This window comes from Antechinus flavipes, chromosome 4 (genome assembly GCF_016432865.1).
Source record: "Antechinus flavipes isolate AdamAnt ecotype Samford, QLD, Australia chromosome 4, AdamAnt_v2, whole genome shotgun sequence".
NCBI lineage: Eukaryota > Metazoa > Chordata > Mammalia > Dasyuromorphia > Dasyuridae > Antechinus > Antechinus flavipes.
The window spans coordinates 7,989,474-8,017,246 of NC_067401.1; the positions used below are offsets into that span (position 1 = coordinate 7,989,474).

Consider the following 27,773-nt stretch of genomic DNA (forward strand, 5'->3'; position numbering starts at 1 on the left):
TTGTATCCCTCTGAATCTTTTTCTGTACATTCTTTTAAATGCTTTGTTGATGCAGTTTACTTCCCCTCCCTTTTTTGTCATTAGACCTTTATCATGCGCTCTGAAATCCTGTTATAAAATAAACATAATCTAGGAAAACAAGTTCATGTATTAACCACGATCAAAAATGTAGATGCTGCTCTGCACTCTTTACATCCTCATTTTCAAATATATCCTTCACCTCTTACTTACCTGGGAGTCATCAATGTCACAGAAGAATAAAAATCAAGGGGAGATAGATTATTCCTAGAAAATGAACATCCTCAAGAGTTCCACACATACAAAATTCCTCACTACTGCAAAGAAGGCTAGGACATTTTCACATCTCTATTTCAGGACTTCAGTATTAGATTTATCCAACATCCAGTTTGAATTTTGTTCATTTTTTTCCCCATTTAAATGGTTGTAGTCATTGAATATTTGTTTTCCTGATTCTGCCTACTTTTCTCTGTATCAGTTCAAGTGTTCTCCTGAGATTCTCTGAAATTTTCATATTTATTATTTTGTAAGGCAATGTTATTCCATTCCATTCATGTACTGGGATTTTTCTTTTCTTTTTCTTTGTTTTGTTTTCTTTTCTTTTTAAGCTATTCTCTTTCCAGTCACTGGGCATTAATTTTGTTTCAAATTCTTTGGTACTGCCAAAAATAATGTTATGAATTTTCTGGTAGCTCAATAACAAATTGTTCTCCAGAGTGGAATTTACATATAATATTCCACATATCTCTCTGTATCTTTTTTAAAAGTTTTTTTAATTAAATTATCCAAATTTCCCAATAGATTTCTCCTCCACCCCTCCCAAAGTGCAAAGAAGAAGAAAATTTTTTTATAATACTTGACATCCTATCAAAATATTTAGATTATATGTTTCATATATGTGTGCATATGTATATACAATAATATATAGAATATATTATGTATCACATTAAAATATATAGAATATATAAATGGATATTTGTTTAGTTATTTATATAATCCACTCCCATGGTGGAAGTGGGGCAGAAGGTATCTTTTCAAATCTCTTTTTTGGGGCCAAGGTTAATCATTATAATATCTTATCATTTAGTTTAGATTCTATAATGGTATAAGTTATTTCCATTAACATTTTGTGGTTATTGATTTTTTGGTTCTACTTCATTTTGTATTATTTCCATAGAAGTCTTTTTCATGCTTTTCTGTATTCATCTTGTTCATTGTTTCTTCAGCACACCCATATAAATGTCCCTTATTTTAGTACCATTATAAAGTTTTTTTCAGGCTTTTCATTAGTTTTTTTAATTATAAATTTCAATTTAATTTACATGGGTAACGATTGATATTTAGATATATTGAAAAAAGCAGAAAATAAGAAAGTACACGTACAAGGTGAAAACTCAAACTATTCAATGGTATATAAATATACCTGGTTCTGTATACTTTTTAATATTTATTAATGCTACCCCCCAGACTGAATTAAAAACTCTGTTACCCATCATCATCCATATTTTTATGCTTTTTTTCCTACTCACCTGTGAGTAAAACATCACTTTGTTGCTGTTTCTGTTTATCTATATGGTTGTAGCCAGTGTATATACTGTTCTTTCAGCTTATCTTTCCTTTCTCTGCACCATGACCTAGAAGTCTTCCAAGATGTCTTTTGATTCTCCATTTTCATCCTTTGGCTGAATAATATTCCATTACATTTATATATTATAATTGGTTCACCCCTTCCCCAGTTTCTGGAAATCAAGCATGTTGCTTTTGTTTTGTTCTGTTTACAATAACCAGTAATGCTGCTAGGAATATCTTTGTGTAGATAAGTCTTTTTATTCCTAGAATATTAGACTTTGAGTGGGAAGGGACGTCTGAAACTCTTTGTTGTAACCCCTTCATTTTACAATTAAGTAAACTGAGATCCAGGGAGTTTAGGCAGTTTGATTTACTCAAGGTAGTAGTTAGTGTCAGGAGCGGGATTTGAATCTAATTCCTCTCATTCAAGAATCAATGTTCTTTTTACCAAACTATGCTACCCTCCATTTTTATCAGTCTGACTTTTTTTTTTGTAATATTGATGACAAACATATTTCCCCAGTCTCTTTTCCTAGTGATTTTAGAAATATTGATTCTTATTGTGAAAAAAATTATATAATTAAATATTTGTCATTATTTTCTGATGTCTTTTATTCCCAAATAGATAAGAATATTCTTACCTCTCCACAGTTGTGTTCTATACCTATCATTTTCTTTAGCTATGTATCACCTGAAGCACCCACTGCCATCCTTAGACCTGTACAAAGTTACCTCACATACTACATCCTTATTAGATCATAATCCTTTCCAAACTGTAGCACAGAAGCCCTCACTAGTGTGTTTATTTTTACTAGTTAGCCTCCAGCAATACTTAGGTCAAAGTAATGGCATGTCAGGAAACATTACAGGAATAATAATTACAGTAGAATTCTCTTCCTCTTTCACATTTGGATATCATGCTTCCACAAATAGCAGTCTTCTTTGGAAGAATGGATTTGCCCCTTGTGTGACATGTTCATATTAAGAAACCAGTGGAGCCAAGGTACCTCTGCTGATGAGCCACTATCAGGCTTCAGACTTATGGATGCAGTCGGATAACACGCGTCAAGGACCATCTCAGGTTTCCCGTAATGCAGTTCGTTCTAGCAAGGCCATTATGCTGCTTTCTGCTGAGTTGTCTTCTGGGCATTATGTCTCTCCTGTTTGCTCTCCATTGCTGGTCACTCAATTTTATCTTGATTCATCTGTCTCAGTAACAGCCTAAACTCTGTCAGCAGCCCACGGTGAGATACGGTGAATAGTAAGACCATATTTAGGCAATGAGCTCTTTTAGACTAATATCCCTGCCATCTACTAGTTGGTCCCATGTTTTAGGATGCCTCTCTGTGGCCATGAAGAGTTCCAGTTCTTTTCAGCCAAATCTATTGTCCATTGACTGTTTTCAACCACCTCTCATCATCATTTCCCTCTCTTTTATAAAAATTCCAAGAGTTGGACTTCGCTCTCCATTGTTGGCCATCACTCTTTCTCGATTTTATCTTGATCCGTCTGTCTCAGTAACAGTCTAAACTCTGTCAGCAGCCCATGATGGGATACAGTGAATAGTAATACCATACTTAGGCAATGAGCTCTTTTAGACTGATATCCCTGCCATCTGCTAGTTGGTCCCATGTTTAAGACGCCTCTCTATGACCATGAACAGTTCCAGTTCTTTTCAGCCAAATCTTTTGTCCGTTGACTGGTTTAACCATCTCTCATCATTTCCCTCTTTTATAAAAATTCCAAGATTTGAACTTTATCTCTGTATCTCCAGGGCACAGACTATATCTAGGTCTTTCCTTTCTCCACAGATTCATAATTTTTGAAATTTAACTGTCATATATGATTATAATTATTTCTATTCAGTTTTTAAAATGTTTAATCAGATTTTTCCATAATTATTTCCTTTACTTCAAAAGATCTAATCAAGAGAGAGACTTGATTTTTCCCATTCTGTACTCTCTTCACTTAAAGCAGCATGCAACAATAGTAGGTATTGGCTACTCTGCCAATTACTTGTGCTTCTAAGTCACTGAAAAGTTGGTTGTTTAGTTGATTAGTTGTGACCAATCCTATGTGAGCTAATTTGGAGTTTTCTTGGCAAAGATATTGGGTATTTTGCCATTTCCTTCTCCATCTCATTTTACAGATAAGGAAACAGGCAAACAGGGTTAAGTGATTTGTCCAGAGTCACATAGCTAGTTAATGTTTGAGACTTGATTTGAACTCAGAAATGACTCTTTTTGACTCTAAATGGCACTCTATCCACTTTGCCACCTGGCATTAAAAAAACCCTGAATATTTTTTAGATGAATTGCTATCTAGCTATACCTTTCCTATTTTGTACTTGCAGAAATGAGTTTCTGAACTCAGATGTGAACTCTTCATACTTTTCTCCAATATACATTCATTAGGTTTAATTCATTGGTTTAGTCTGTTGATTTTAATACTGGTTTTGATCTCCAAATACTCCCTGTCATTTGGATGGATGTATATCCTTGCTGATTTTGTGTCTTTTATAAATTACTTTGGCTTATCATGAATTATAAAAGATTATAACAGAATAGAGTTTTTAAAAATGATTCTCTATTACATAAAATAATGATATTAATCTTTTTCACTTTCAGTTTATCATATTTAGGATTTTGGATTTATTTTTGTAAAAAACCTCATGCAAATCACATTATTTAATATATTATCTTTTGATTACATTGTTGTTAATTAATAGTAATAAGTCTATGTGAATTGAATTTGGTGTTCACCCCTGTTGCTAAATCAATAAATTATTTAATTTGCCTTTTCCCTAATATTTTTGGAATTTAAAGCAAATATACTCATTTCTGTCTAATTTATTTGCAAGTTAAGACATCACCCATGATATCTGCGGTCCACTTTGAGAACAAAGGACAATAATAGGGACAACCTTCTGGAAAATGGATTCAATTATTTTCTTTACAATTTTGGAGAATTCCTTTTAATTTTAAGTTTTATCCAGTTGGTGTCTTCCAAATATGTCAGGTTGGTTTGCATGTATTTAAATTAGAAAACATTTCAAAATGAGCAATTTTCTGAACTAATTTTTATTCTTTTGTAGATTTCCATTCTTTTTTATTGGAGATTCTTGAGGTTTTTACTGAGTATTGTCTTTAACGACCTATATAAGTGTTCTCAATGCCCTGGAATGTAATTCATTTAGTCATGTGCAATTGGGTGCTCTTTTACTATCACTTCACTTGTCTGTGGTGTCATTTCCCCAAAACAGCAAATCCCTGACTTCCTTTAAACCTCTGTTCAAGTGCCAGTGCCTCCAGGAGACCTTTTCCAAAACTCCATCTGTTACAGTGTCCCCCTTCCATTTACTACTTAATATTTAATCTTCTCTATATCAATTTGTATAGATGTCAATTCCATTAGAATATAAGTTGCTTGAGGGTTGGAATTAATTAATTTGCTTTTTATTCGTGGTACTGGAAATATTGCTTGGTACATAATGATCACTTAAATATTTATTAATATTTTATGTAACTGGTTCAGATTAAACATCATTTTTTTCTGATGAGATAGAAGATAGAGTTTACTCTAAACAAGAGTCTTTTAGTACTAAAATCAATGCCTAATTACTTTTAAAAACATTTCTTCCAGATTCCATTAGTGAGGAGACCAGATTTGAACCCAAAGATTCAAATTTGATGCAGGCCATTCGCCTGAGAGCATCATTCAAGAAAAGATTGACAAAGGATACAGTAGCTCGGCATTCCAAGATGAGAGAACCTGGGGCACGCAATTTTAATTTAGAGAAACCGGACAACGAGGAGAGACAATCCAGACAAATAATCACTTCCAGAAAAACTTTTCATAATGTCAAAGTACCTCACTGTAATAAATTTGGGAGAAGTTTTCATCGGGAATCAAATTTTGTTGCATCATGGAGAAGAACTATGGGGAAAGGTCTCCAAAAATATAAGACACTTGGAAGAAACTTCAAAGGTTTTCCCTATTTAATTACAAGTAATAGATTCTTCTTCCAGAAGGAACTCTGTAAGTATACCAAATGCAAAAAACCCTTCAATTACCACTCAGATTTAATTAAATTTCATAAAACGCTTGCTGTAGGAAGGCTATATGAACCTAATGAATGTGAAAAAGTATTTGGCAAAAGATCAAATCACGGTGGACATCAAAGGGTTCGTAATGAAGAGAAACATTACAAATGTAATAAATATGGGAAATTCTTCAGAGACAGAAAAGGTTCGATTAAACATAGTGTGATTCATATTAGAAAGAAATCTTTTTCACATAATCAAAGTGAGAAAGCCTTCACTGAAAAGGGACATGTTAATACACCACAGAAAACTCATAATGAAGAAAAACACTTTAAATGTAATGAATGTGGGAAAGCTTTCAGTCAGAGGGGAAATCTAATTAGTCATCAGAGAGCTCATGCTGGAAGGAAACCCTTTGCATGTAGTACCTGTGGGAAAACTTTTAGCCATAAGGGAAACCTAATGAGTCATCAAAGTGTCCACATTGGAGACAAACCTTTTGCATGTAGTACATGTGGGAAAGTCTTTGGCCAAATGAGACATCTTATTATACATAGAAGAAATCATAGTGGACGGAAACCCTTTGTTTGTAATGAATGTGGAAAAGCCTTCATCAGGAGAGGGCACCTTATTACGCATCAGAGAATCCATACTGGAGAAAAACCTTTTGCCTGTAATGAATGTGGGAAAAAGTTCAGTGAGAGGAGAAATCTTATTACCCATCAGAGAATTCATACTGGAGAAAAACCTTTTGCTTGTGATGAATGCGGAACAGGCTTCCGACAGAGAATAAGCCTCATCATACATCAGAGAACTCACACTGGAGAGAAACCTTTTGCGTGTAATGAATGTGGGAAAGGCTTCAGACAGAGTGGACACCTTGCTACACATCGAAGAATTCATACTGGACAGAAGCCTTTTAAATGCAATGAATGTGAAAAAACCTTCAGTGAGAGGAGAACACTTATTACTCATCAGAGAATTCATACTGGAGAGAAACCCTTTACATGTAATGAATGTGAGAAAACCTTTACTCAAAGGGCAAGTCTTATTACTCATCAGAGGACTCATGCTGGAGCCAAACACTTTGAATGTAATGAATGTGGGAAAGCTTTCTTTAGGAGGGGACACCTTATTACACATCAAAGAAGTCATACTGGAGAGAAACCCTTTGCATGTAATGAATGTGAGAAAACTTTCAGTGAGAAGAGAAACCTTATTACCCATCAAAGAACTCATACTGGAGAGAAACCCTTTACATGTAATGAATGTGAGAAAACCTTTACTCAAAGGGCAAGCCTTATTAGCCATCAGAGAAGTCATATTGGAGAGAAACCTTTTACATGTAATGAATGTGAGAAAACTTTCAGTGAGAAAAGAAATCTTATAACTCATCAAAGAACTCACACTGGAGAGAAACCCTTTACATGTAATGAATGTGAGAAAACCTTTACCCAAAGGGCAAGCCTTATTAGCCATCAGAGAACTCATACTGGAGAGAAACTGTTTCCATGTAATGAATGTGGGAAAGCATTTACCCAAAAGGCAAGCCTTATTACTCACCAGAGAACACATACTGGAGAGAAACCTTTTGCATGTAATGAATGTGGAAGATCGTTTACTCGAAGAGCAAATTTTATTATGCATCAGAGGACCCATGCGAGAGGAAAATCTTTTGAATGTAATGACTGTGAAAAAAGCATAGAAAACCTTTACCCAAAGGGCAAGCCTTATTAGCCATCAGAGAACTCATTTTAGAGAGAAACTGTTCCATGTAATTAATGTGGAAAAGCATTTACCCAAAAGGCAAGCCTTATTACTCACCAGAGAACACATACTGGAGAGAAACCTTTTGCATGTAATGAATGTGGAAAATCATTTCCTTAAAGAGCAAACTTTATTATCAGAGGACCCATGTGAGAAGAAAATCTTTTGAATGTAATAAATGTAAAAAAAAAAAAAAAAGCTTCATCCCAAGGAAACATCTTATTGCACATGAAAATATTCACCCTGAAGAGAACTCTTTGAATGTAACAAATGTGGAAAAGCCTTCAGTGGGAGAGAATGCTTTATTAACCATCAGAAAAGTCATACTGGAATGAAATTTATTGAAGGTGATAAATACAAGGTGCTTCTGATGTCCTTGCTTAGTTCTGTACTGTTTAATATCTTTATCAATTACTTAGTTGTTATGCTTATCAGATTTGCAGATGGCCCAAAGCTGGGAGCCATGATTAACACCATGACAATCAGTATACAAAAATATCTTGACAGGCTAGAATTTAGATATGATATGAGATAAATGTAAACAAAGACTAAATGTTCTAAATGAAAAAAGACAATACAAAAATCAAATTCACAAGTTATTTAAAAATATTATTTTATTTTACTATGTACTAAGCATTATGGGTATAATGAAAAAAATTTCCTGGCTCCAAGGAGCACACCTTTTAATGGAGACATGTAAATAATTGTGTACACATAATATAAACACAATACAGAATAAACACAATACAGAACTGGAAGATAATCTTAGAAGGTATTAGTAGCTGGGAGAATAAGGAAAGGCTTCCTTCAAAAGTTGGGATTTGGGCTATGTTAGAGGAATCCAAGGAAGGTAAAAGGCAGGGCTGAGAACATTTCAAGAATTGGAGAAGTCTAGGCAAAAACAGAGGTAGAGTATTGTGTTCAATGAACAGCAAGTGGCCCATTATGTGGGACAGAGTAAAGAATGAAAAAAGAGAAAGGGACCGAGTTGTGAAGAGTTTTAAATGCCAAACCAAGGAGTTTATTTTTTAACCTTGGACATAAGGCATTGCTGGATTTTATTGAGTGTGGAGGGGAAGTAACATCATCTTATCTAAGATTTAGGAAAATCATTTTGGCAGCTAAGTAAAGGTTGGATGGAAACAGTACAGATTTGAAGCAGGGAGACCAATTATGAGTTGTCCAGACAAAGGATGATTGATTGGGTAGTGTTTTTTTTCCCTTCCTTCCTGAAGAGTTAATAAAATTCTTTAAAAAAGAAAAACATTGTCCTATCTTCAGGAACGGCTGAGTTTTAAAACTAATCAAGTTAGTAGCTATTGTTTTACATTAAAAGTCATCTTAAAACATTCACACAGTACAATTTTCTTAGCTAAGTAAATCTAGTCGAGTGACAAGGAGTTAGTCCACAAATATTACAGTATGTGTGTAAGAGGGAGGGTCATAGACTATTCTAGGGGAAAGGCAGTAACTCCTGGGAGTGATCAGAAAAGGCTTCATGTACAAGGTGGATGGTACTTAAGCCCAGGGATTCTGAGAGGTGGAGCTGAGGAAGTACATTCCAGGCCTAAGCACACTCAGTACAAAAGCATGGATTGGGAATGGAGTATCACATGAGAGAATACTGAGGTGGTCATTGTGAGTGGATTATAATTCACTTGGAGGTGAATAAGAGACTAGAAGAGTATTTTGGGTGCAGATTGTGAGGGGCCCTAAATGTCAAAAAGACATTTTACTATGGAGTTAATAGGGAATATAGTATTTTCTTAATAGAGAGCAGGATAGTCTTATACTTAAAGACAGTCACTTTAGCAGGTGAATGAAAGATGAATTGGAAAGGGCAGGTATTCAAGGCAGGAGCACCAATTAGGAAATTACTTCAGTTGCCCAGATAGAGGTGATGAGGGCCTCAACTGTGGTGTAATGTATGGGAGCGAAGAGAAGGGGGTGTATGTAAGACATGTGGTGGAGATTGAGGACATTATTAAATTGGAGAATGATAAGGATGATGTAGTTTATTTCATATAAACATCATTTGGTTTAATAGGATGTTTGGAGAAAACATTGGGCAAAATGAGAGCTTTCTTCAAGAACTAGAAGAGCTGTTAAGTGAAAGTGGGGTCTGTCTGGCTTGTTTTGCTTAGGCTCAGGGAGCAAAAGTGGGAAAGATGGCTGGAAGTTGCATAGTTAAATTTCAGTCCCTGTACTGTAGGGAAAGAAGGTGTGTCCAAGTGGACTAGGCTGCCCAGGACCCAGCCAGTTCCCCCCTCTCCCCAATATATTAAATGAAACTTTAAACAGACATCTCTTAAGCACAGGCTACATGCAAGGGAGAGTGCTAGATGTAGGAAACAAACAGGACAGTCTGTTCAAAGAGCTTTCATTCAGTTAGAAAGCAGTGGCCTGGGTCTCATTTGCTCACCAGTCACCAGGTGAGAGTTTGGAATTTGGCATTAATGCCTTAAGGGAATGGAAAGTGCTTCTGGCTGTCCAGTACCGGCAGCAGGCCAGATGTCTGGGGTGGACGGCTGGAAGAGATGAATGGCTGGTCTGGGCTTGCTAGATAAGGAGTCTGTTTCATGTGGTAGAAGCGGCACTTATTTCATATAGACCAGGCAATTTTGTATCAACTACAAGGTTCCTGCCATGAAAGCTAGGTTATCTTCCCCGTAAGACAGTGAAACAATCAAGATTTACTTAATCCAGGGATTAAACTGGTACACTTGTCATAACTCTCTCTTAAATATAAAATCTAGTCTTGAAGAGTCAAGGCTTTAAACACCCATTGTTTTCAGAGGGGCAACATGCCCTTTGAGGGGACACTACTTTATTAATACTAAGGACCTGCTTCCATGGGAACCAATACTTTGTCAAAGTATCTTTTCCCCGATTGTCTCTCATTTCACTTCATCCTAGAGTCTGAATCCTAGGCCCAATGTCAGGGCTGGTTCTGTACTTACGGGACATAAATTTAAGGAGGAGTCATTTGTACTGAGCTGCCATAGTCCAGAATTGGAAAGTCCTCACCACTGAGACCAACCTATAATCAGCAGGGGATTTCTTCTACACGATCACCTTTATCCAGCTTTGCTTGACTATAGGATCTGAGATTTGGAGCTAGAAGGGACCCTGGAGGTCAAGTCAAACTGTTTACTTGACAAAAGACAAAAATGAGACTGAGATATACTAAATGACTTGTTTGGGGTGACACAGTAATTTTTTTTTTTTTTTTTTTTTTTTTTGCTGAGGCAATTGGGGTTAAGTGACTTGCCCCAGGGTCACACAGCTAAGAAGTGTTAAGTGTCTGAAGGCAGATTTGAACTCAGGTCCTCCTGACTTTAGGTCTGGTGCACTAATCACTGTGCCACCTAGCTGGCGCTAATACAATAATTCTGAAGTCGAATTCAAACCCTGGCTCCAAGTCCAATGCTGTATGTTCTCAACAGATGGCATGCTGAGTTTTTAAAAAATAATAATCTGGAGAGAAGTAATCCTACTACACCAAAAGGTCAAGGGGTTAAAGACCACATTGATGTCAGTATTCTCTTTCCTGGTACACATCACAATCAGTCCATGGCTGTCCCTAAACAGTCCATGCAGAAATGTGTTTTTCTAGGATCTTTCCTAAGTTTTTCCTAACATCTTTTAAGTTTTCACTTTGTATATGTAAGTGGGCTTATAAATAAAGCACTTTTAAGTATTATCTCATAAATCTGTCAGTTATTAAAGTAACTTTTAAGACCAAAGGAAAGATTAAAAATGGCCAAATTAATAGTTTAACCTTAGTCCAGAAAAGATTTATAAAGCTTAAATTCATTATGCTGTTTTGATTTCTTAAATGTGTCCTTTTAGTTTGCAGAAATTTTAATTTTATAAAATGACATAAAATGATAAAATTCCCTTTACTTACTGGCTATATATACAATCCTTTTTTGTCTATGAGGTCATCTTCAAAAGAAATTGAGATAATCTCTTCTGAATCCCCCCCCCCCAAAAAAAAAGCCACACAGTCAAATTAGAAGATATACACTAAATCTCCTGAAGAAAAGTTCTTACTCTCTCTCATTTCTATAACATATCTGCTCCTAAGAAGCTTCAAGACTCCAAGTACAGAGGAATGTTCTAGATTCATATATATGAGTTCTAAAATTCTGGGATTCTCAGATTCTCTATATCCTCTTCACACTTCAGATTGAGAAAAATAAAGGGAAACACACCTAAGGATTTATTTAATTCTGAGAGACCTCACTGAAAATTAGAAGTCATCATCGTTACTTGTTGAATGGAATGGAAATTTCTTGTTTAGTCACTTCAGTGACTCTTCGGGACCTAATTTGAAGTTTTCTTGGCAAAGATAACTGGTGTGTGTTAGCCATTTCCCTCTCCAGTTCATTTTACAGGTAAGGAAACTAAGGCAGAGCTAAGTGACTTCCCCAGGGTTAGACAGCTAGTGTCTGATTTGGCAAGATTTGAAATCAGGGAAAGAATTTTTTCTGACTTCAGATCCAGCATTATTAAGACTTGGGTCTCAAAAGATTAAAATTTGATTGAAAAAAATCTTTTTTAATAGTCTTGATATGGCACAGAAAAAGCCAGTGTATTGAATTTTCAGAGTTATACATTCTATGGGTTATTAGCTTCCTAAAAGTAAAATTAAAATAGAAAACAGATAAATTGTAGTTTTGTGGAACAATTTAGAATTCTCCAGAGTACTAAAAGATTAAAAATGGCCAAATTAATAGTTTAACCTTAGTCCAGAAAAGATTTATAAAGCTTAAATTCATTATGCTGTTTTGATTTCTTAAATGTGTCCTTTTAGTTTGCAGAAATTTTAATTTTATAAAATGACATAAAATGATAAAATTCCCTTTACTTACTGGCTATATATACAATCCTTTTTTGTCTATGAGGTCATCTTCAAAAGAAATTGAGATAATCTCTTCTGAATCCCCCCCCCCAAAAAAAAAGCCACACAGTCAAATTAGAAGATATACACTAAATCTCCTGAAGAAAAGTTCTTACTCTCTCTCATTTCTATAACATATCTGCTCCTAAGAAGCTTCAAGACTCCAAGTACAGAGGAATGTTCTAGATTCATATATATGAGTTCTAAAATTCTGGGATTCTCAGATTCTCTATATCCTCTTCACACTTCAGATTGAGAAAAATAAAGGGAAACACACCTAAGGATTTATTTAATTCTGAGAGACCTCACTGAAAATTAGAAGTCATCATCGTTACTTGTTGAATGGAATGGAAATTTCTTGTTTAGTCACTTCAGTGACTCTTCGGGACCTAATTTGAAGTTTTCTTGGCAAAGATAACTGGTGTGTGTTGGCCATTTCCCTCTCCAGTTCATTTTACAGGTAAGGAAACTAAGGCAGAGCTAAGTGACTTCCCCAGGGTTAGACAGCTAGTGTCTGATTTGGCAAGATTTGAAATCAGGGAAAGAATTTTTTCTGACTTCAGATCCAGCATTATTAAGACTTGGGTCTCAAAAGATTAAAATTTGATTGAAAAAAATCTTTTTTAATAGTCTTGATATGGCACAGAAAAAGCCAGTGTATTGAATTTTCAAAGTTATACATTCTATGGGTTATTAGCTTCCTAAAAGTAAAATTAAAATAGAAACAGATAAATTGTAGTTTTGTGGAACAATTTAGAATTCTCCAGAGTACTAAAAGATTAAAAATGGCCAAATTAATAGTTTAACCTTAGTCCAGAAAAGATTTATAAAGCTTAAATTCATTATGCTGTTTTGATTTCTTAAATGTGTCCTTTTAGTTTGCAGAAATTTTAATTTTATAAAATGACAAGTTTAGCAAACATGAATTATTTCGGAAACTGTCATGTAAGCCAGAAAATAAAAATAAAAATGGAAGGTAGACGACAGTGGATAGAGTGCCAATCCTGGAATCAAGACCTGAATTCAAATTCAGTCTCAGACTTACTTAGCTGTATGCCCTAGGCAAGTCATTTAACTGTTTGCCTCCGTTTCCTCATCTGTAAAATGAACCGGAGAAGGAAATGACCAATGACCAACCACTCCAGTATCTCTGCCAAGAACGCCCTCAAAGGAGTCATGAGTTGGACAGGACTGAAAACACAGTGAAAAGTAAAAATACTGATTGAATCATCATTCATTGAATTTGTTTCCTTTTTCCATTTTCTGCCAAGGGAGTTTCTTGTGCTGTTTGCAATTTCTCTAATTGATAAAGAGCCTTACGGTGGCCACCTCTTCCAGAGACAACTGGCTTCTTTTTGGAAAGCCTTTCTGGGCCGTCTGACTTAGCCTCGGACTTTTCGGGATAGTCGTCTACGGCATCGATTTCCTTTGGGTGATGATCTTGCCCTTGTCTGGCTGGCGGTCCCCTGGGGGCCAGTGGATGCCCCGCCCCGACCAACTGCAGGGCTTGAGCTCAGAGGCACTGCTTCAACGTTTGCAACGACCCAGTCTCAGTTACTCCTTTTCTCACCTCCTTTCTCCGGTGCCCAAGGGTAGAGTTGGCAAGATGGTGCCCGGAGGTCAGAGGGCCCTCACAGAAATTGACCAGACATGCGGTTCATTTTGTAGCCAGATTCAAACCTGACGTTTTCGCAGCCTGAGCCTCGGCGGGCAGATGGGTCCTTCGTGCCCGGTCCGGGACCCCTTCCTGCCTCACGGCCCACGGCCACCCCCACCGCGGAGCCTGTTCCCGCGCTCTGCCCACCCACGTGGGTACTTCCCGCCTAGTCCTCACGGGCCTTCCCCGGACTCAGCCAGAGCGAAGCTGCCCTGGCTCTGGGGCAAAGTGCAAGTGCAAGAAGTGCCTTGAGGAACAGGAACAGTAGCAAGGGCGAGGGACCCAGAGGCAAAAAGGCAATAACCCCATGCCCGGACTAATAGAAGCTGGCGCTCCACACGGAGAGACTCTAAGTCCGAGGCCAAGCACGCTGGCTTTGTGACGGGGCCACCAGGGCTCAGGGCAGTCCGGCCTCCGTCTGGAGCGCAGGCGCTCCGGCAAAGAAAGGGGACTACAGAGCCATCTGGGACATGTAGTTCCGACGGAGCTAGAGCGGTGTGGCCGAGGCGGGCCGTGACGGTTCCCGGACTCCACTTCCCAGAATACTTCGGGAGACTCCAGGGGTCTCGTGCCCCCGAGCCATTCAATGAGAACGGGCGCAATGGGCGCTGTGTCGTGGGAGTCATCTTGGGAGGCCCGACTTCCGACACTCGTGCTTGCCTTCTGCGTGTCCTCGGCTTTGAGCCCACAGCGTTGACTGGAAGCGTTGGCAAGCGTCCGCCAAAACCCACTTCCTAGCTCCGCCAGCCTCCTCGGCCGGTGCGTCTCCACGCCCCTGAGCTCTCGCGGTGAGTGAGTGCGCAGGCGCGGCGTCTGGGACCGGCCACCCCTTCAATTCCCTGCCCTCCCTAACTGGACCGAGTTCAGGGAGTGCGCAGGCGCGGCCAGGAAAGGGCGGTTGCTGGAGGCGTGTCCGTAACTGAGCATGGGGGCGTTCCCGTGAGGTTGTGAGCGCGGGCGTGAATGGCCGGGAGCTTTCCCAAGTTTATTCTCTTTCATTCATTGAGTCTTTGAGCGCTTTCTGTGCGCCCGGCTTTGGGCGCTGCGCTGGGGTATCTAAAGCAAAAGGCAGGCCCTGCCCTCAGGGAGCCCTGGTCTGATGGAGGAAACCGCCTGCAAACCCCTGTCAGAGCTTGTGCCGAGGGCGGGCCCGGGGCTGGCGGATGTGCGGGGGCAGAACCGGGGGGCACTGGAACGGGGGTGGAGCTTGGAGCCCACTTAGACGTTATCGGACCGCGGAGATCAGAGGGAGCCGGGGAGCGCCGGAGCGTGGTGGGCAGACCTGCAGTCGGGGAAGTTAGCCCAGGGCAGGGGGGACTGGAGGAGGAGAGGCTTCCAGGCAGGCCCCCGGCTTTGTCATGACCTTCTGGCCAGCACTGCCACCAGCCGCGCGAGACTGGGACCTTCTGGCCGGGGGTGTGCCCGGAGGCTCTCTCCCTTCATCCCTGGAAGTGCTGGGAAACACAATACCCACTATACATAATGAAGTCTTGCGGATCATGGCTCCTCTTTAGTCGTGTTCAGGGGGAAAAACCTAAAAAAGAAGGGAAAAAAAAGTTCCACCTCCATCCGGGTCCGTGAGTGCTCTGCAAGTGGATAGCGTTTATGGTCCTGAGTCCTTTGGAATTGTCTCCGAGTGTTGTTAGTTTGAACAGTCGGTTCTCCTCAGGGTCACTGCATCAGTTCTTGGGAATCTTCCCAGTTTTTTTCCCTTTCGTTTCTTCCAGCACAATAGCTTTCCATCACATTCGTATTTGCTGGTAGATATTTGACAACTGGCTGCAGGATTTATTGCCAAGTTTATTTAATCTGTGGTGTCGACATCTTTCTTAAGGTCAATAAAATCATATCAATAAAACCATAAATCAAGCCCTGATTTGTTGTCTTTGCTGATTTCTGAAGCGAAAATGTGAATACTGAAAATGTCCCCATGAGACTTCATATCCAGCTGTGACAACCCCTGGGGGCGTCAGTGTCCGAAGAGAAAAGGAAAAGTTTCAGGAAAGGAAATGAGAAGTCCGGGAGAGCCTGAGAGGGTGGTGGTGTCCTCTACAGCAAGAGAGACGTAGGGAACAGGGCGGAGTTTGGGGGGAGAGAGAAGTTCAGATTTGCCCAGTTCTCAAAGGTGAGAACATCAGGGAGTCGGTCATGACAACCAAGTAGATTGGACTGAAGTGAAGGGAGGGCATTGTAAAGTCGCAGCCGCGCTTTCTCTTCCAGAACCAGCTGGGTCCAGTCACCGGATATAGATCAGGATGCTTGGAGATGGCCCAGGAAGCAACGGGAGACTTTGGCCTTTTTAAGCTGAGGTCTTCTACAGGTCTCAGTTTGACTGAGGCTGCACCATTCAGTAATGAAGGCTAAGAGAATAAGGCAGAGAATAGCATCTTTTACATAGTCTATATATCTTGTACATGACAAGGTTAAGATGTTTATTAAATATGTAAGTCCAATGTCCCATTGAGTCTTGCAGATGTGACATGAGCGAAAATCTAGTAAAAGGGCAGAGGAGTGGCCAAAAAGGTAGGTGCAGTTTGGGCAGAGCGGTCTCCCCAGAACTCAGAAGAGAAGATCCTACAGAAGAGGCTGATGGACGGTTGCAGAGAGATCAATAAGGACGAAGCTTGAGAAAAGGTCACTTTTGCAATTAAGAGATCATAGAAAACTTGAGAGAAAAGCCTCCATGGAATGGGGAGGGTGGAAGCCAGACTGTATGTAGGGAATTAAGACAGGGAGAGCAAAGGAGGTGGGGGACACCACGCTCTTTTCAAAGGGTTAGCCACAAAAGGAAGGGCAGGGATTGATGGGTCAAATGAGGGGTTTTTGGAGGATGGGGCAGACAGGAGCATGTTTGTAGGCATAGGGAAGCAGCTGGTAGATGGGGGAGGATTGAAGGTGAGGGAGAGTGGGGACGATTGAAGGAGCAATCTGCTGGAAAAGAAGGATGGAAAGTGAAGGGGGATTACTTGTGCATGTAAAAGGGTTGTCCTTGATAAGGAGAAAGGGGTGAGACAAAGCTGAGGGAGAAGATGGTGTCAGGAGGCATTTGGATAATGAGAGATGGGGAGGAGGGGAAAGTAAGATTACAGCAAAGAGCCTCAGGTTTGTTATTAAAATAGAAGTCAGAGTTCTCTGGTGAGAGGGAGGCGAGATCATAGAAGGACTGAGAAGGATGAGAAGGTTTGGAAGATCTGTGGAAATCAGAGATAATAATGATTTAGTGAAGGAGGTGCAAAGGTTGCCTAGCAATCTGGAGGGCCTGTTAATGGGTGAAATCTTAGCATCAGGTAGCTATTCTTCCTTTGTTGTGGTCCCAAACACTGGATTGTCTTGTGTTCTTGAATTAATGTTTCTGTCCAGGATGAGTCCTGAGTTACCCTTAGTTCTTTTCATTAGTTTCTCAACTCCTCCTACTGTCTCCATCATTTCTTTAGCATGAGTACTTCCTGATGATGCTCACGGGACTAACCTCAAGGGACTAACAAGTACAGTATTCACTTGGGAATGGGCATCTGAACCCCAGGATGAGAGTTCCAGTGAACAGGATCTTGCCTTTAGGCCTCCAGGCCCCAGCTTTACCAGGATGTAAAAGTGGTAGGGGGATATCCCAAGAAAAAGACCACAACTCAGGAGAAGACCCTCCCCCCGAGCTTCAGGGCAGCACCTGAGGGGGAAGACCTGATCCTGGCACTGCTGGGGGTCCAGCAGTAACAACCTGTCTGAGCAGACAGGGTTGGAGTGAAGTCAGAGCAGGGAGAAAACCAAATAGAGCTGACATGGAGGACTTGTGTCTCCTAGTTGAGGACAGAAGTGAGAATCACTGAGGTATGAGTGGGAGACAGAGAAACAGCCATTTCTGAGGAATCGCTCTAGGAGGGAAGGAATGCATATGGCCCCTAACCCCAACTAAAGGATTTCTGCCTGTCCTCTGTATTGCCCAGTGGGTGCCATTGGCTGGCTCTGTATCCCCAGAACTTCTGGCTCATTGTAATCATTAAGCTTCTCCCCTTGCCAGTGTAGAGTAGAAGGATCAAGGTCACTGAGGAGGGAACAATGGACTTTCAGTGCTGTAGTTGATGGCAGCTCAGGGCGAAGAACTGGGAAAGTCATGGGAAGGAGTGTCTTGTTGAGTCTGGGGAGGGGTAGGCAGAGCTGCAGGGCTTGGGGGTGAGGCCCTCTGGGAAACTCTTGGACATTGTCCCTATCCCTGACCACTTTTTCCTCCTTGCAGCTCATCTTCAAGAGAGAGGGGAAAGAGGAAGAGGAGGAGGAGAGAATGGCTTCTGGCTTCTGCTCAGCCCAGGTTCCCGTGAGTTCAAGTTTATTCTTTCTCCCATCATTTCATACCATAATATTCCTTAGCATATAGATTCTTTCCCTTCTTTTCATTAGTTTAAATTGATCCCCTTCCCTTCTATATTCTGAGAATCAATTATTCTCCAGGGAATGCTCTGGCTATTCTTAGTGATGGTATAAAGTTTGTAGATGATTAGAGTTGAAATGCCTTCATAATATCAATAGACAGATTTTAGGATGAATGTATATAGTTGGTAAGGAGATTTGTGTGTGTGTGTGTGTGTGTGTGTGTGTGTGTGTGTGTGTGTGTTATAACAAGTTAATTAATAGTAAAAAGTTTTTAGCTGGTGACTCTGGTCTGAGATTTTGGACTAGATTTCAAATTTCCTTTCCAACTGTTTTTTGAAAGCAATTTTTATCGGTATTTTTCGTTTTACATAGTCTAGATTTCTTCCTATATCCCTTCCTTCTCTCCCTCCTGTAGAGATTGGGAACTCTGAAAAAGTGTACTTAATTGCTCAGTGTGGTGTAGTGATATAAGGGCTGGGACAACTGGGAGCGATCTCTCAGCCACAGATACAAGAGAAGACCTTTTTGCCAGATTCCAGACTTCATCTTTGACCAGCCTCGTGGCTCTCCTACCTCCTTCACTTCTCCACTAAGACCAAGGACTCGGGCTAATCCTGAGATCCTCCAGAGAGCTAGTCGGGACATTCCACCCTCCCCACAGAAAACCATATTGTATAACAAAGAATTTTTTAAAGAATAAACAAAGATAAAAAGTTGTTAGGATTCTTGCAAGGTACTAAGTCAGTGCAATTGATGAGATAATGATTCTCTAATTGACATGTACTTAGTACTTACTCTAATTCCACAAGATTTACACCTTTAAGAGAGCATAAATAAGGAGGAGCTCTCAGGGCCAATGAGCAGAAGCCCACTAGAAGCTCATTTGGAGGAAGCTAGAGGCAGAAGCTGGCAGAGGCAAAGGACTATCGACAGGAACTCTCAGAACCAAGGAGAGAAAGAGGCCTCTAAGAAAGCTAACCGGGCCCAAGGAAGGAGACAATAAAGGATTTGGAGTTTAACTCCTGGCTGTATTTGGGGTGATTACACTGAACTGAAAGGAAGGCTGCCTCCAGAAACACCCCAAGAAACCTGCTCTCAGAGAACATTGAATTTTAGAGAAGAATATTACAAAAAGTAGGGAAAATGAGCAAAAGTGATTAATGCATTGAAAAATTCTGACATTATTTGCAACATTTCACTTTCCTTTTAAGTTTACAACCTTCATTTTCTGTGGTGGTTTTATGGTTTTTATTCCTATTTTTACCTTGTTATAGTCATTGTGCATGTTGCTATATTAAGGGAAACACATGTTTTGGAGGCGTGCTCCCTGGTTAAACAGGACTGTGTCCGATTCAGGCTTTGGTGACCTTCCGGGACGTGGCTGTGGACTTCACCCAGGAGGAGTGGAGGCACCTGGAGCCGGCCCAGAGGGCCCTGCACAGGGACGTGATGCTGGAGAACTTCCAGAACCTGGTCTCCCTTGGTGAGCACAGCTTCCCCTTGACTCAGGCTGAGAGAATTTGTCCCAGTGGAACTCCCTGAGCTTCTTGAACTCCTCAGCCCTTTAGTCTCTGGCCCTTCTTACTGTCCCTGAGGGGTTAGGAGGCTGCTTCTTCCAGGAAGTCTTCCCTCTTCCTGGTATCATTGGAGCACTTGGAACTCTGGGTTACATGGATTCTGTCCTGCCCTATGAGTGAAGCAGACACCATGTCTTGGAGTAGCTTTGTATCTCCCCATATGCTCCATTATCATAGTTAATGTATAAAACCTAAAAATACATTCCCTGCTTTAGGGAAGATTCCAAGTCTCTGGTGTAACCCAGACACTACTGCCTGCCCTGAAAGCCACCTGTTAGTCGAGGTGCTGGAGCTTCTCCGCGGGTCTAGGGTTTTCCTGCATTTTCTTTATATTTAAATCCTTAGATGTGCCCACACATGTCCCTCAGATGCTCCTGGTAGGCAACAGTTACTAAATCTTAGTCTTTCTGTCCCCAGCGCCCATATTGGGGGACAGAAACTTAAGGCAGCTGGGTCTCAGGTGGTGGATGTGGAGGTCTTAAAGGGGTACAATGAGCTCCTTCTTCCCAGCCCCAGACCTGGGGCCAATCCATCCATCTGGGATTTCTCCAGGTTCCAAGCTCCTCCCAGTGATGCAGATTAGAGTTCACACCCCGACTTTGGGCCCAGAATGCCATCCACATGTTTGAGCAGAGCCGCCCTGAGCTCCTGCTTTCTCCTTGTGTCCGTGCATCTAGTCCAGCTTCTCTGAATCACGGGCTTCCATGGTGAGCCGTCTTCTCTGGAGCCTGAGCTGGGAGAGAGCGCACAGCCAGAGATGTTAAACACACCGTCCACAGCACTAAGTGTGACCCAAACCAGATGCAAATGTGGCTCCAATCTGATTGTAACGTGTTGACATATCAATAAAAAGAGAAAAATATTAGCATGTTGCTTTCTAAATCAAGATGTAATCCAAAGGGAGCCTTAGGGATGCTTTGGTGGCTCCTGTTTCTGAGTTTGGTGCCTTTGATCTAGAGTAGAGCATCCGATAGCATTACAAAGGAAACCAGTTCTGTTGAAATGCAGTTATCACAATCTTAAAAACAACTACAACAAACCCTATCAGGTTCATTGATCCCTGATTAAAAATCTGATAGAGAAACCTACCTCTAGTCTGTATATATGGAAGTGAGAGAACAAACGGAAGTGTTATGCCCAGAATGGAATACAAAACAAAATGTACTCCAGAAGTCGTTTCTTAGCTTTACCACGTAGACAGTTTAGTTCTTTGCATGTTTTCAGTTTCTAGCACTTTATCATTTCTATGCCTAAATGTAGGGCTTCCTGTTTCTAAAGTGGATGTGATCTCCTTGTTGGAGAAAGGGGAAGCGCCATGGCAGCCTGAGGGAGGAGGCCCCCCTGACCCTTGTCATGGTGAGAGAGTAAAACTTTTTCAAGCTTCAGAATCAAAATTGCCAATTTTTTCTCCTGTGATCTTTGCTATTCCTTGTTTGCCTAAGAATTCTTCCCCATCCCTATTGTGTATCTTTTCCCCAATTACCTAATGTGTTTATTTCAGCATTTATCTCTCTAGAATTTGTTGTGGAATATGCTGGGAAATGTTGATCTGAGCTTAGTACCCTGACTGCTTTCTGATTTTCCAGCAGTTCCTTGAATAGTGCTTCTGTACCACCTGAAGGAATTGTCACTAGATTATTATTCTGTTCAGTTATTTTTACATCTTTTGTTCCTAATCTGTCCTGCGGTATCAGATTGTGTTGATGAGCACAGTTTTGTGGTGTAGTTTGAGATATCTGGTACTTCTTGCTATGTCTTTTCATTGTTTCTCTATTTTGTCTCTTCAATTTCCCCTTAAGTCCTGCCTCCTTTACTCATTTCATTCACATGACCATCACCCAAACCCTCATTACCTTTTGCCTTAGACTCTTGCAATAACTTCTTAATGGATCTGTCTGCCTCAAGTGTCTTTATTTTGCATAATATAAAATACTCAGTTTTACAGGCTAAGTTATTCTCTGTTATAAGCTTAATTTTTTTATGCCTTTAGGAAGAGTATGCCAAGATTTTCTCTCTTTTGTAGTAGTTTTAGCATAGATCTTGACTGTGGTTCCTTGGCATTTCAACTCTCTCCGGATGCTTGTGGGGTTTTTTGTTTGTTTATTTTTTGATATAGATATTATAGATTTTGACAGTAACATCCTTTTTTTTTTTTTTTTTTTTTTTTTTTTTTAAAGAAATTCTCTATTCTCCTGATTTGATTTTTTCCCCCCCAGGAGGTCACTGGTAGATGCTTTCTATTTATCTTCTTTGTCCATTAGTTGTAATATATCTGGATAGTTTCCCTCTATGATTCAGTAAAATATGGTGCCCATGTTTTTAGGGAATCTAATGAGTAAATTTTCTTTCCTTAATCTGTTTTCCTTCCTTATATTTAGTAGTATTTGCCTTGCATTTATTTCTATTTTTTCAATGTTTTGACTTTGTTCTTATTTTTCATATTATCTTATTTAGTTATTGAGTTCTTATTTCTCTTTTCCATTCTCCTAGGTTCTGCTCCTTTGTTTTCTACTTTCTAAATATTTTATTCACTGTCCAACTTTTTCTCTTTTACCTCTAATTTCTTCCAAGTATAATTACTTCCATCTTTTGTGGCCAGGCCATGCTTTTCTTTAAAGCTCTGTTTTAACTTGTAGAGTTATTCTCTTCTTCTAGATAATTTATGACATATCTTTATTGTGTTAAGTACTTTCTTCTCTTTACTAGTACTTCTAGCCTTGGTGATAGGATTAAGGATTTGTGCTTGTACTTAAAGCTGAGTAAAGCTGGTGGTTGTGCATTCTTTCCTCCTGTCGTTGGCTTCCTTGTAGGCTACGAATATTTGAAAGGCTTTCCAAGTATAATTCCAAATTGTGGTCAGTTCAATTCACATTTCTACCAAAAGCATGCCAGTGTCCCTGCATTCATCTAGAAAGAGAAAGAGAAATCAAAGACAGAATGCTTTTATATATATTCCTGCACTCCTCCTATTATTTCCTCTAAGAATGTCAATATTTATTCCTCCAAATAAATTCTTATTTTGTCTAGCTCCATAAAGAATGACCTTGGTTTTCTTGGTATAGTACCAAATCTGTAAATTAACATAATTATTATTGTCAGTTTTTATTATTTGAGCCCATCAACTTTGAAACAATGCATATGCCTCTAATATTTAAGTTGTTCTTTATTTCATAAGTGTATTTATGTCTTGAGTGTGCTTGAGTGGTATACTATCACAAATACTTTATTGTTTTTGTCTTTATTTTGATAGGGACTTCCTTTTATATTTCTTCCTCCATATTTTGTATTTGATGCTATACCTTAAAAATATTCTAATGGGCTTGATGAGTTTCATTACTGATTTTCTGGGATTTTCTAAGGAAACCATTATTTTATCAGTTAATAGAAATATGTTTAATATCTTTGTCAGTGTTTTATGTTTTTAGTTTCTTTCTCTTGTTTTAACTTTAGCATGTGTAGAACTCTGTTCAATAACATTGCAGAAAATCATAATGGATTTTAGTCCTAATGGATTACTAATGAATATTGATGCAAAATGTCAGATGAAATCCTAGCAAAAATACCACAGCAACATATGCAAAAAATTGTTCACTATAATCAGATTGGATTTATATCAGAATGGCTCAACTTAATTAGGAATAGGAATTAATTAATTAATTAGGAACTTAATGTAATCAATCCTATTAAAAACAACAGTGCCTCTAATCCCATGATTGTACATATAGATATAGAAAAAAATCTATCATCATGTATAACATTTATTTATGTTAACATACTCTATAAAATCTAGCCTTAGTGCATTTTAATGTGAGAAAAATTATGTGAATAAAATTAAAAGTCAGCACTTTTTAATTATCTTTATTTCAGTTCTCCTTAGATATTTCCATGACTCAAATTAGGATCTTGTTCTTTGTATAAGAGACATTAACTACAAGTTAAAGGTATAATGAAAGTTATTTTCAATCCAGCCAAAAGTGATCACTGACCTTTTCTCTTTTTTTTTTTTTTTTCATTTTTTAAAGATTATCTTAATTGGGAGACTATATTTGAAACCAAGGACTCAAATGTAATTCAGGACATTTTCATGGGATCATCAGCAAAGAAAAGTCAGTTGAATGACAGTTCCTGGTATCCCAAAATGAGACAAGTTGGAAACTATGACATAGAGAACCAGATGGGCAACCAGGATGGAAATTCCAAGCAATTAACAGTCACTTCCAGAACAACTTCTGTTGGTAGAAGTTTTAGTCTGGAGTCAGTCTTTCTTGCACTGTGGAGAGGCAGTATGGAAAATAGTCTTCCTGAACACAAGACATTTGGACAGAATTTCAGGAATTTTTCAGATCTAATTTCATGTAATACTTTTTCCTTAGGAAAGACTCTCTCTAAGTATACTACACACAAGAAGCCCTTTAATTACCATTCAGATCTAATTAAATTTCATAGAGAACAAGCTGAAGAAAAGCTACCTGCATACAATGAAAGTGGGAAAGCTGTTTGCAAAAGGTCAAATATTAATGAACTTCAGAGAATTTGTATTGGAGAAAAGCATTATAGATGTAATCAGTATGGGAAAGCTTTCAACCCCAGAGGGAGCATGGCCAAATTTAAAAGGATTCATACTAGAGACAAACTCTTTGATTGTAATGAATGTGGGAGAACCTTCAGCCAAAAGGCATACCTTATTTATCATCAGAAAACCCATACTGGCATGAAACCCTTTGAATGTAATGAATGTTGGAAAACTTTCAATAAGAAGGGACATCTTCTTCGACATCAGAGAACTCATACTGGAGTCAAACCTTTTGAATGTGATGTGTGCGGAAAAGGCTTTAGCCAACGGGGAAACCTTATTAGCCATCAGAGAACTCATACTGGAGAGAAGCCCTTTGCGTGCAATGAATGTGGAAGAGCCTTTAGTCGGAGGACACATCTCATTTATCATCAGAGAAATCATACTGGAGTGAAACCCTTTGAATGTCATGAATGTGGGAAAGGCTTCATCCAGATGGGGAGCCTTCATAGACATCAGAGAGCTCATACTGGGGTGAAACCCTTTGAATGTAATGAATGTGGGAAAGCCTTCAGAGAGAAGGGCTGCCTTAAAAGACATCAGAGGATCCATAGTGGAGTGAAACCCTTTGAATGTAATGAATGTGGGAAAACCTTCAGTAAATTAGAAACTCTTATTAGCCATCAGAGAACCCACAGTGGAGTGAAACCTTTTGAATGTAAGGAATGTGGAAAAGCTTTCCAAGAAAAGGGATGTCTTAATAGACATCAGAGAACTCATACTGGAGTGAAACCCTTTGAATGTAATGACTGTGGGAAAGCTTTCCAGGAGAGAGGATGCCTTAATAGACATCAAAGAACTCATACTGGACTGAAACCCTTCACATGTAGTGAATGTGGAAAAGCTTTCCGGGAACGGGGATGCCTTAATAGACATCAGAGAACTCATACCGGAGTAAAATCATATACGTGTAATGAATGTGGGAAGGCATTCGGTGAGAAAGGAAAGCTCATTAGACATCAAAGAACTCACACTGGAGAGAAAACATTCGGATGTAATGAATGTGGGAAAAATTTTAGCCGGAGAGCAAATCTTATTAGACATCAAAGAACTCATACTGGGGAGAAACCCCTTGCATGTAATGTATATGAAAAAGTCTTTGGTGAGAGTACTCGCTTCATTTATCATCAAAGAATTCACACTGGAGAAAAATCCTTTGACTGTGATGAATTTGGAAATGTCTTTAGCCAGCATGCTTAACTTATTATTTTTCAGAAAACGTATCCTTGAGTGAAACCTTTTGTAGTTAGAGAAGGCTTTAGCAAGAATGGATACCTTATTTAATAACAGAGAAGTCATCCTGGAATGGACTTTTTTAATAAATCCCTTCATTTAGAACAGTAGGCCAAAATAATGCCCATTAAGAGGCAGCTTGTGCCTCGGTTGATGGAGTACTTGGTCCTGGAGTCAGGAAGCCCTGAGTTCAAATCCAGTCTCAGACATTTCCTAGCTGAATGATCCCCGCAGGTCACTTAAATCTCTGATAATTTGGCAAAAATGGATTCACTGGAGAAGGAAATGGTAAATCACAGCAGTGTCTTTGCCAAGAACAACTCAAATGGGATCCTGAAGAGTTGGACGTGACTGAACAGCAGCAAAAAAAAAAAAAAAAAAAAAAAAAAAAGCCTATTCATTGAGGAAAGACTAAACAAATTGTGTTACATGAATGCAATGGTTTAATACTGCATCTGTAGAAATAAACATGAAGAATCCAGAGAAACACGAACTTCCATGGAATAAGGCTTGACCCAGGGGAATTAGAAAATATACTTCCCTTCTTTGCAGAGCGGGGTACAGATGTGTAATGTTGCATTATTTTGAGTAAATTTAATAAAGGTTTTTTTGAGTAAATTTAATAAAGGTAGACTGAGGTACAGACTCTTGCGCAAGATCAGTTTATTAATAGTGACATGTATAACTGTTAACAAAGCAGGTCACACCGGCAACCTCAGCAAAGGCAGTGATCCCCAGAGAAGGAGAGGTTCCTCTTTATTATCAAACAACAAAGGAGGGATCTTGGGAGGCATAGAGACAAGGTAATAGGTTGTAGGGTTGGTATGAGAATATTATGATTGGTTATACTGAGAGAGATGGGCTGACATTCAGGTAAGACTAACCATTTCCCTCTCTAACAATTAAGGAATGTTAATTGTTTTACGGAACCCCCTTGTATCTTTCCATCTCTCTAGAAGGGAAAGAAACTCCTTTAACTACACAAAAATAGAAAGGGACAGATAGCATATCTTTGGAGGATGATGATTTTATGGGGCTAAACAAACATTGGTTAAGTATTCTGGGGGTTACTAGCATAAGGTTAAACTAAATTGAAGCTAGTTTGGCTAGATCTCTGAGCTCAAGTCAAATGAGGTGGATGCACTTGCTGTTATAAAATTAATACAACAAAATCGATCACATTGTGAAGTTAATACAGTAGAAATAGAGAAGAAATAATGTTAATTTTGATATTTTCAGCATATACTATCAGAATTGTGTGTTGATTAGTTTTGCTTAACTGTTTTCCAACCTCTATATTTTTATTGAATATTTCTTTGGATAGGAAAGGAAAAGAGGAATATAATAAGGCAGAAAAAAGGTAACAAAAGCAAAATGTTATCAGTAACCTGTACTGGTGGTATTTGCTTCCCATCCTCTTTCATCATAAGTTAGTAAGCTGAAAAATCAGAGTAGTGCTGTAGATATGGTTTACTCCAGCTTTAGCAAGCCATTTGATCAAGTTTAAAGCTATTCTTGTGGGCTAGAAAATAATAAAATTAGAATGTTCCAAAACGGGTCAAATGGTCAGCTCCAAAGAATAGTCAATGAGTATGTCAAATTAGAAGGCACATAGTAGTATGCTTCAGGAAACTGCTTTTATTGATGATGGACCCATAGTAGGATTATCAAATTTATAGATGACAGATGTTAGAGGGATAGCTAACATACTGGAATATGATCTGAAGCCTAACATCAAAACTATTGGAGTCGGGAAGTCCTGAGTTCAAATCATCTTCAGACACAAACTATGTGTCTCTGGACAAGTCACTTAATCACTTAATCCTGTTTGCCTCCGTTTCCTCATCTGTAAAATGAATCGGAGAAGGAAATGGTGGACCAGTTCACTGTCTTTGCCAAGAAAACCCCAAATGGAATCATGAAATATTAGGACTAAAATTACTGAACAAAAGCAAAATGTGAATTTTTTGAATTTAAGCCTGGTCCATCAGCTTCGTAAAAATAGGTTTGGGGGAATCTTTATATTGAAAGTTCACTGAGTTACTTGTATGATCTAACAATCAAG

The 27,773-nt window shown here is 39.1% G+C and overlaps 3 protein-coding genes across 4 annotated transcripts in view; 2 read left to right on the plus strand and 1 right to left on the minus strand.

Annotated features, from left to right (window-relative positions):
* LOC127563075 (zinc finger protein 260-like) overlaps positions 1-27,773 on the minus strand; it is a 298,396-nt gene that overhangs the window by 89,694 nt on the left and 180,929 nt on the right. The window lies entirely within an intron of this gene.
* LOC127563079 (zinc finger protein 260-like) lies at positions 2,477-18,270 on the plus strand. 2 transcript variants are annotated; one of them, XR_007953884.1, is made up of 3 exons: positions 2,477-2,831; positions 5,230-14,748; positions 18,192-18,270. XR_007953884.1 is itself a non-coding variant. In XM_051999307.1 (2 exons), the coding sequence occupies exon 2, from the start codon at positions 5,277-5,279 to the stop codon at positions 7,365-7,367; it is 2,091 nt and encodes a 696-aa protein (XP_051855267.1). In that variant the 5' UTR covers positions 2,477-2,831; positions 5,230-5,276; the 3' UTR covers positions 7,368-15,125. The 2 variants fall into 2 exon arrangements, 1 of the variants encoding a protein (XP_051855267.1); XM_051999307.1 differs by lacking the exon at positions 18,192-18,270 and having other exon boundaries at positions 5,230-15,125.
* On the plus strand, positions 13,910-27,437 carry LOC127561185 (zinc finger protein 883-like). Its single transcript, XM_051996472.1, has 4 exons — positions 13,910-13,922; positions 14,502-14,669; positions 19,665-19,859; positions 23,925-27,437. Exons 1-4 carry the CDS (start codon positions 13,910-13,912, stop codon positions 25,673-25,675), a joined length of 2,127 nt encoding a protein of 708 aa, XP_051852432.1. The 3' UTR covers positions 25,676-27,437.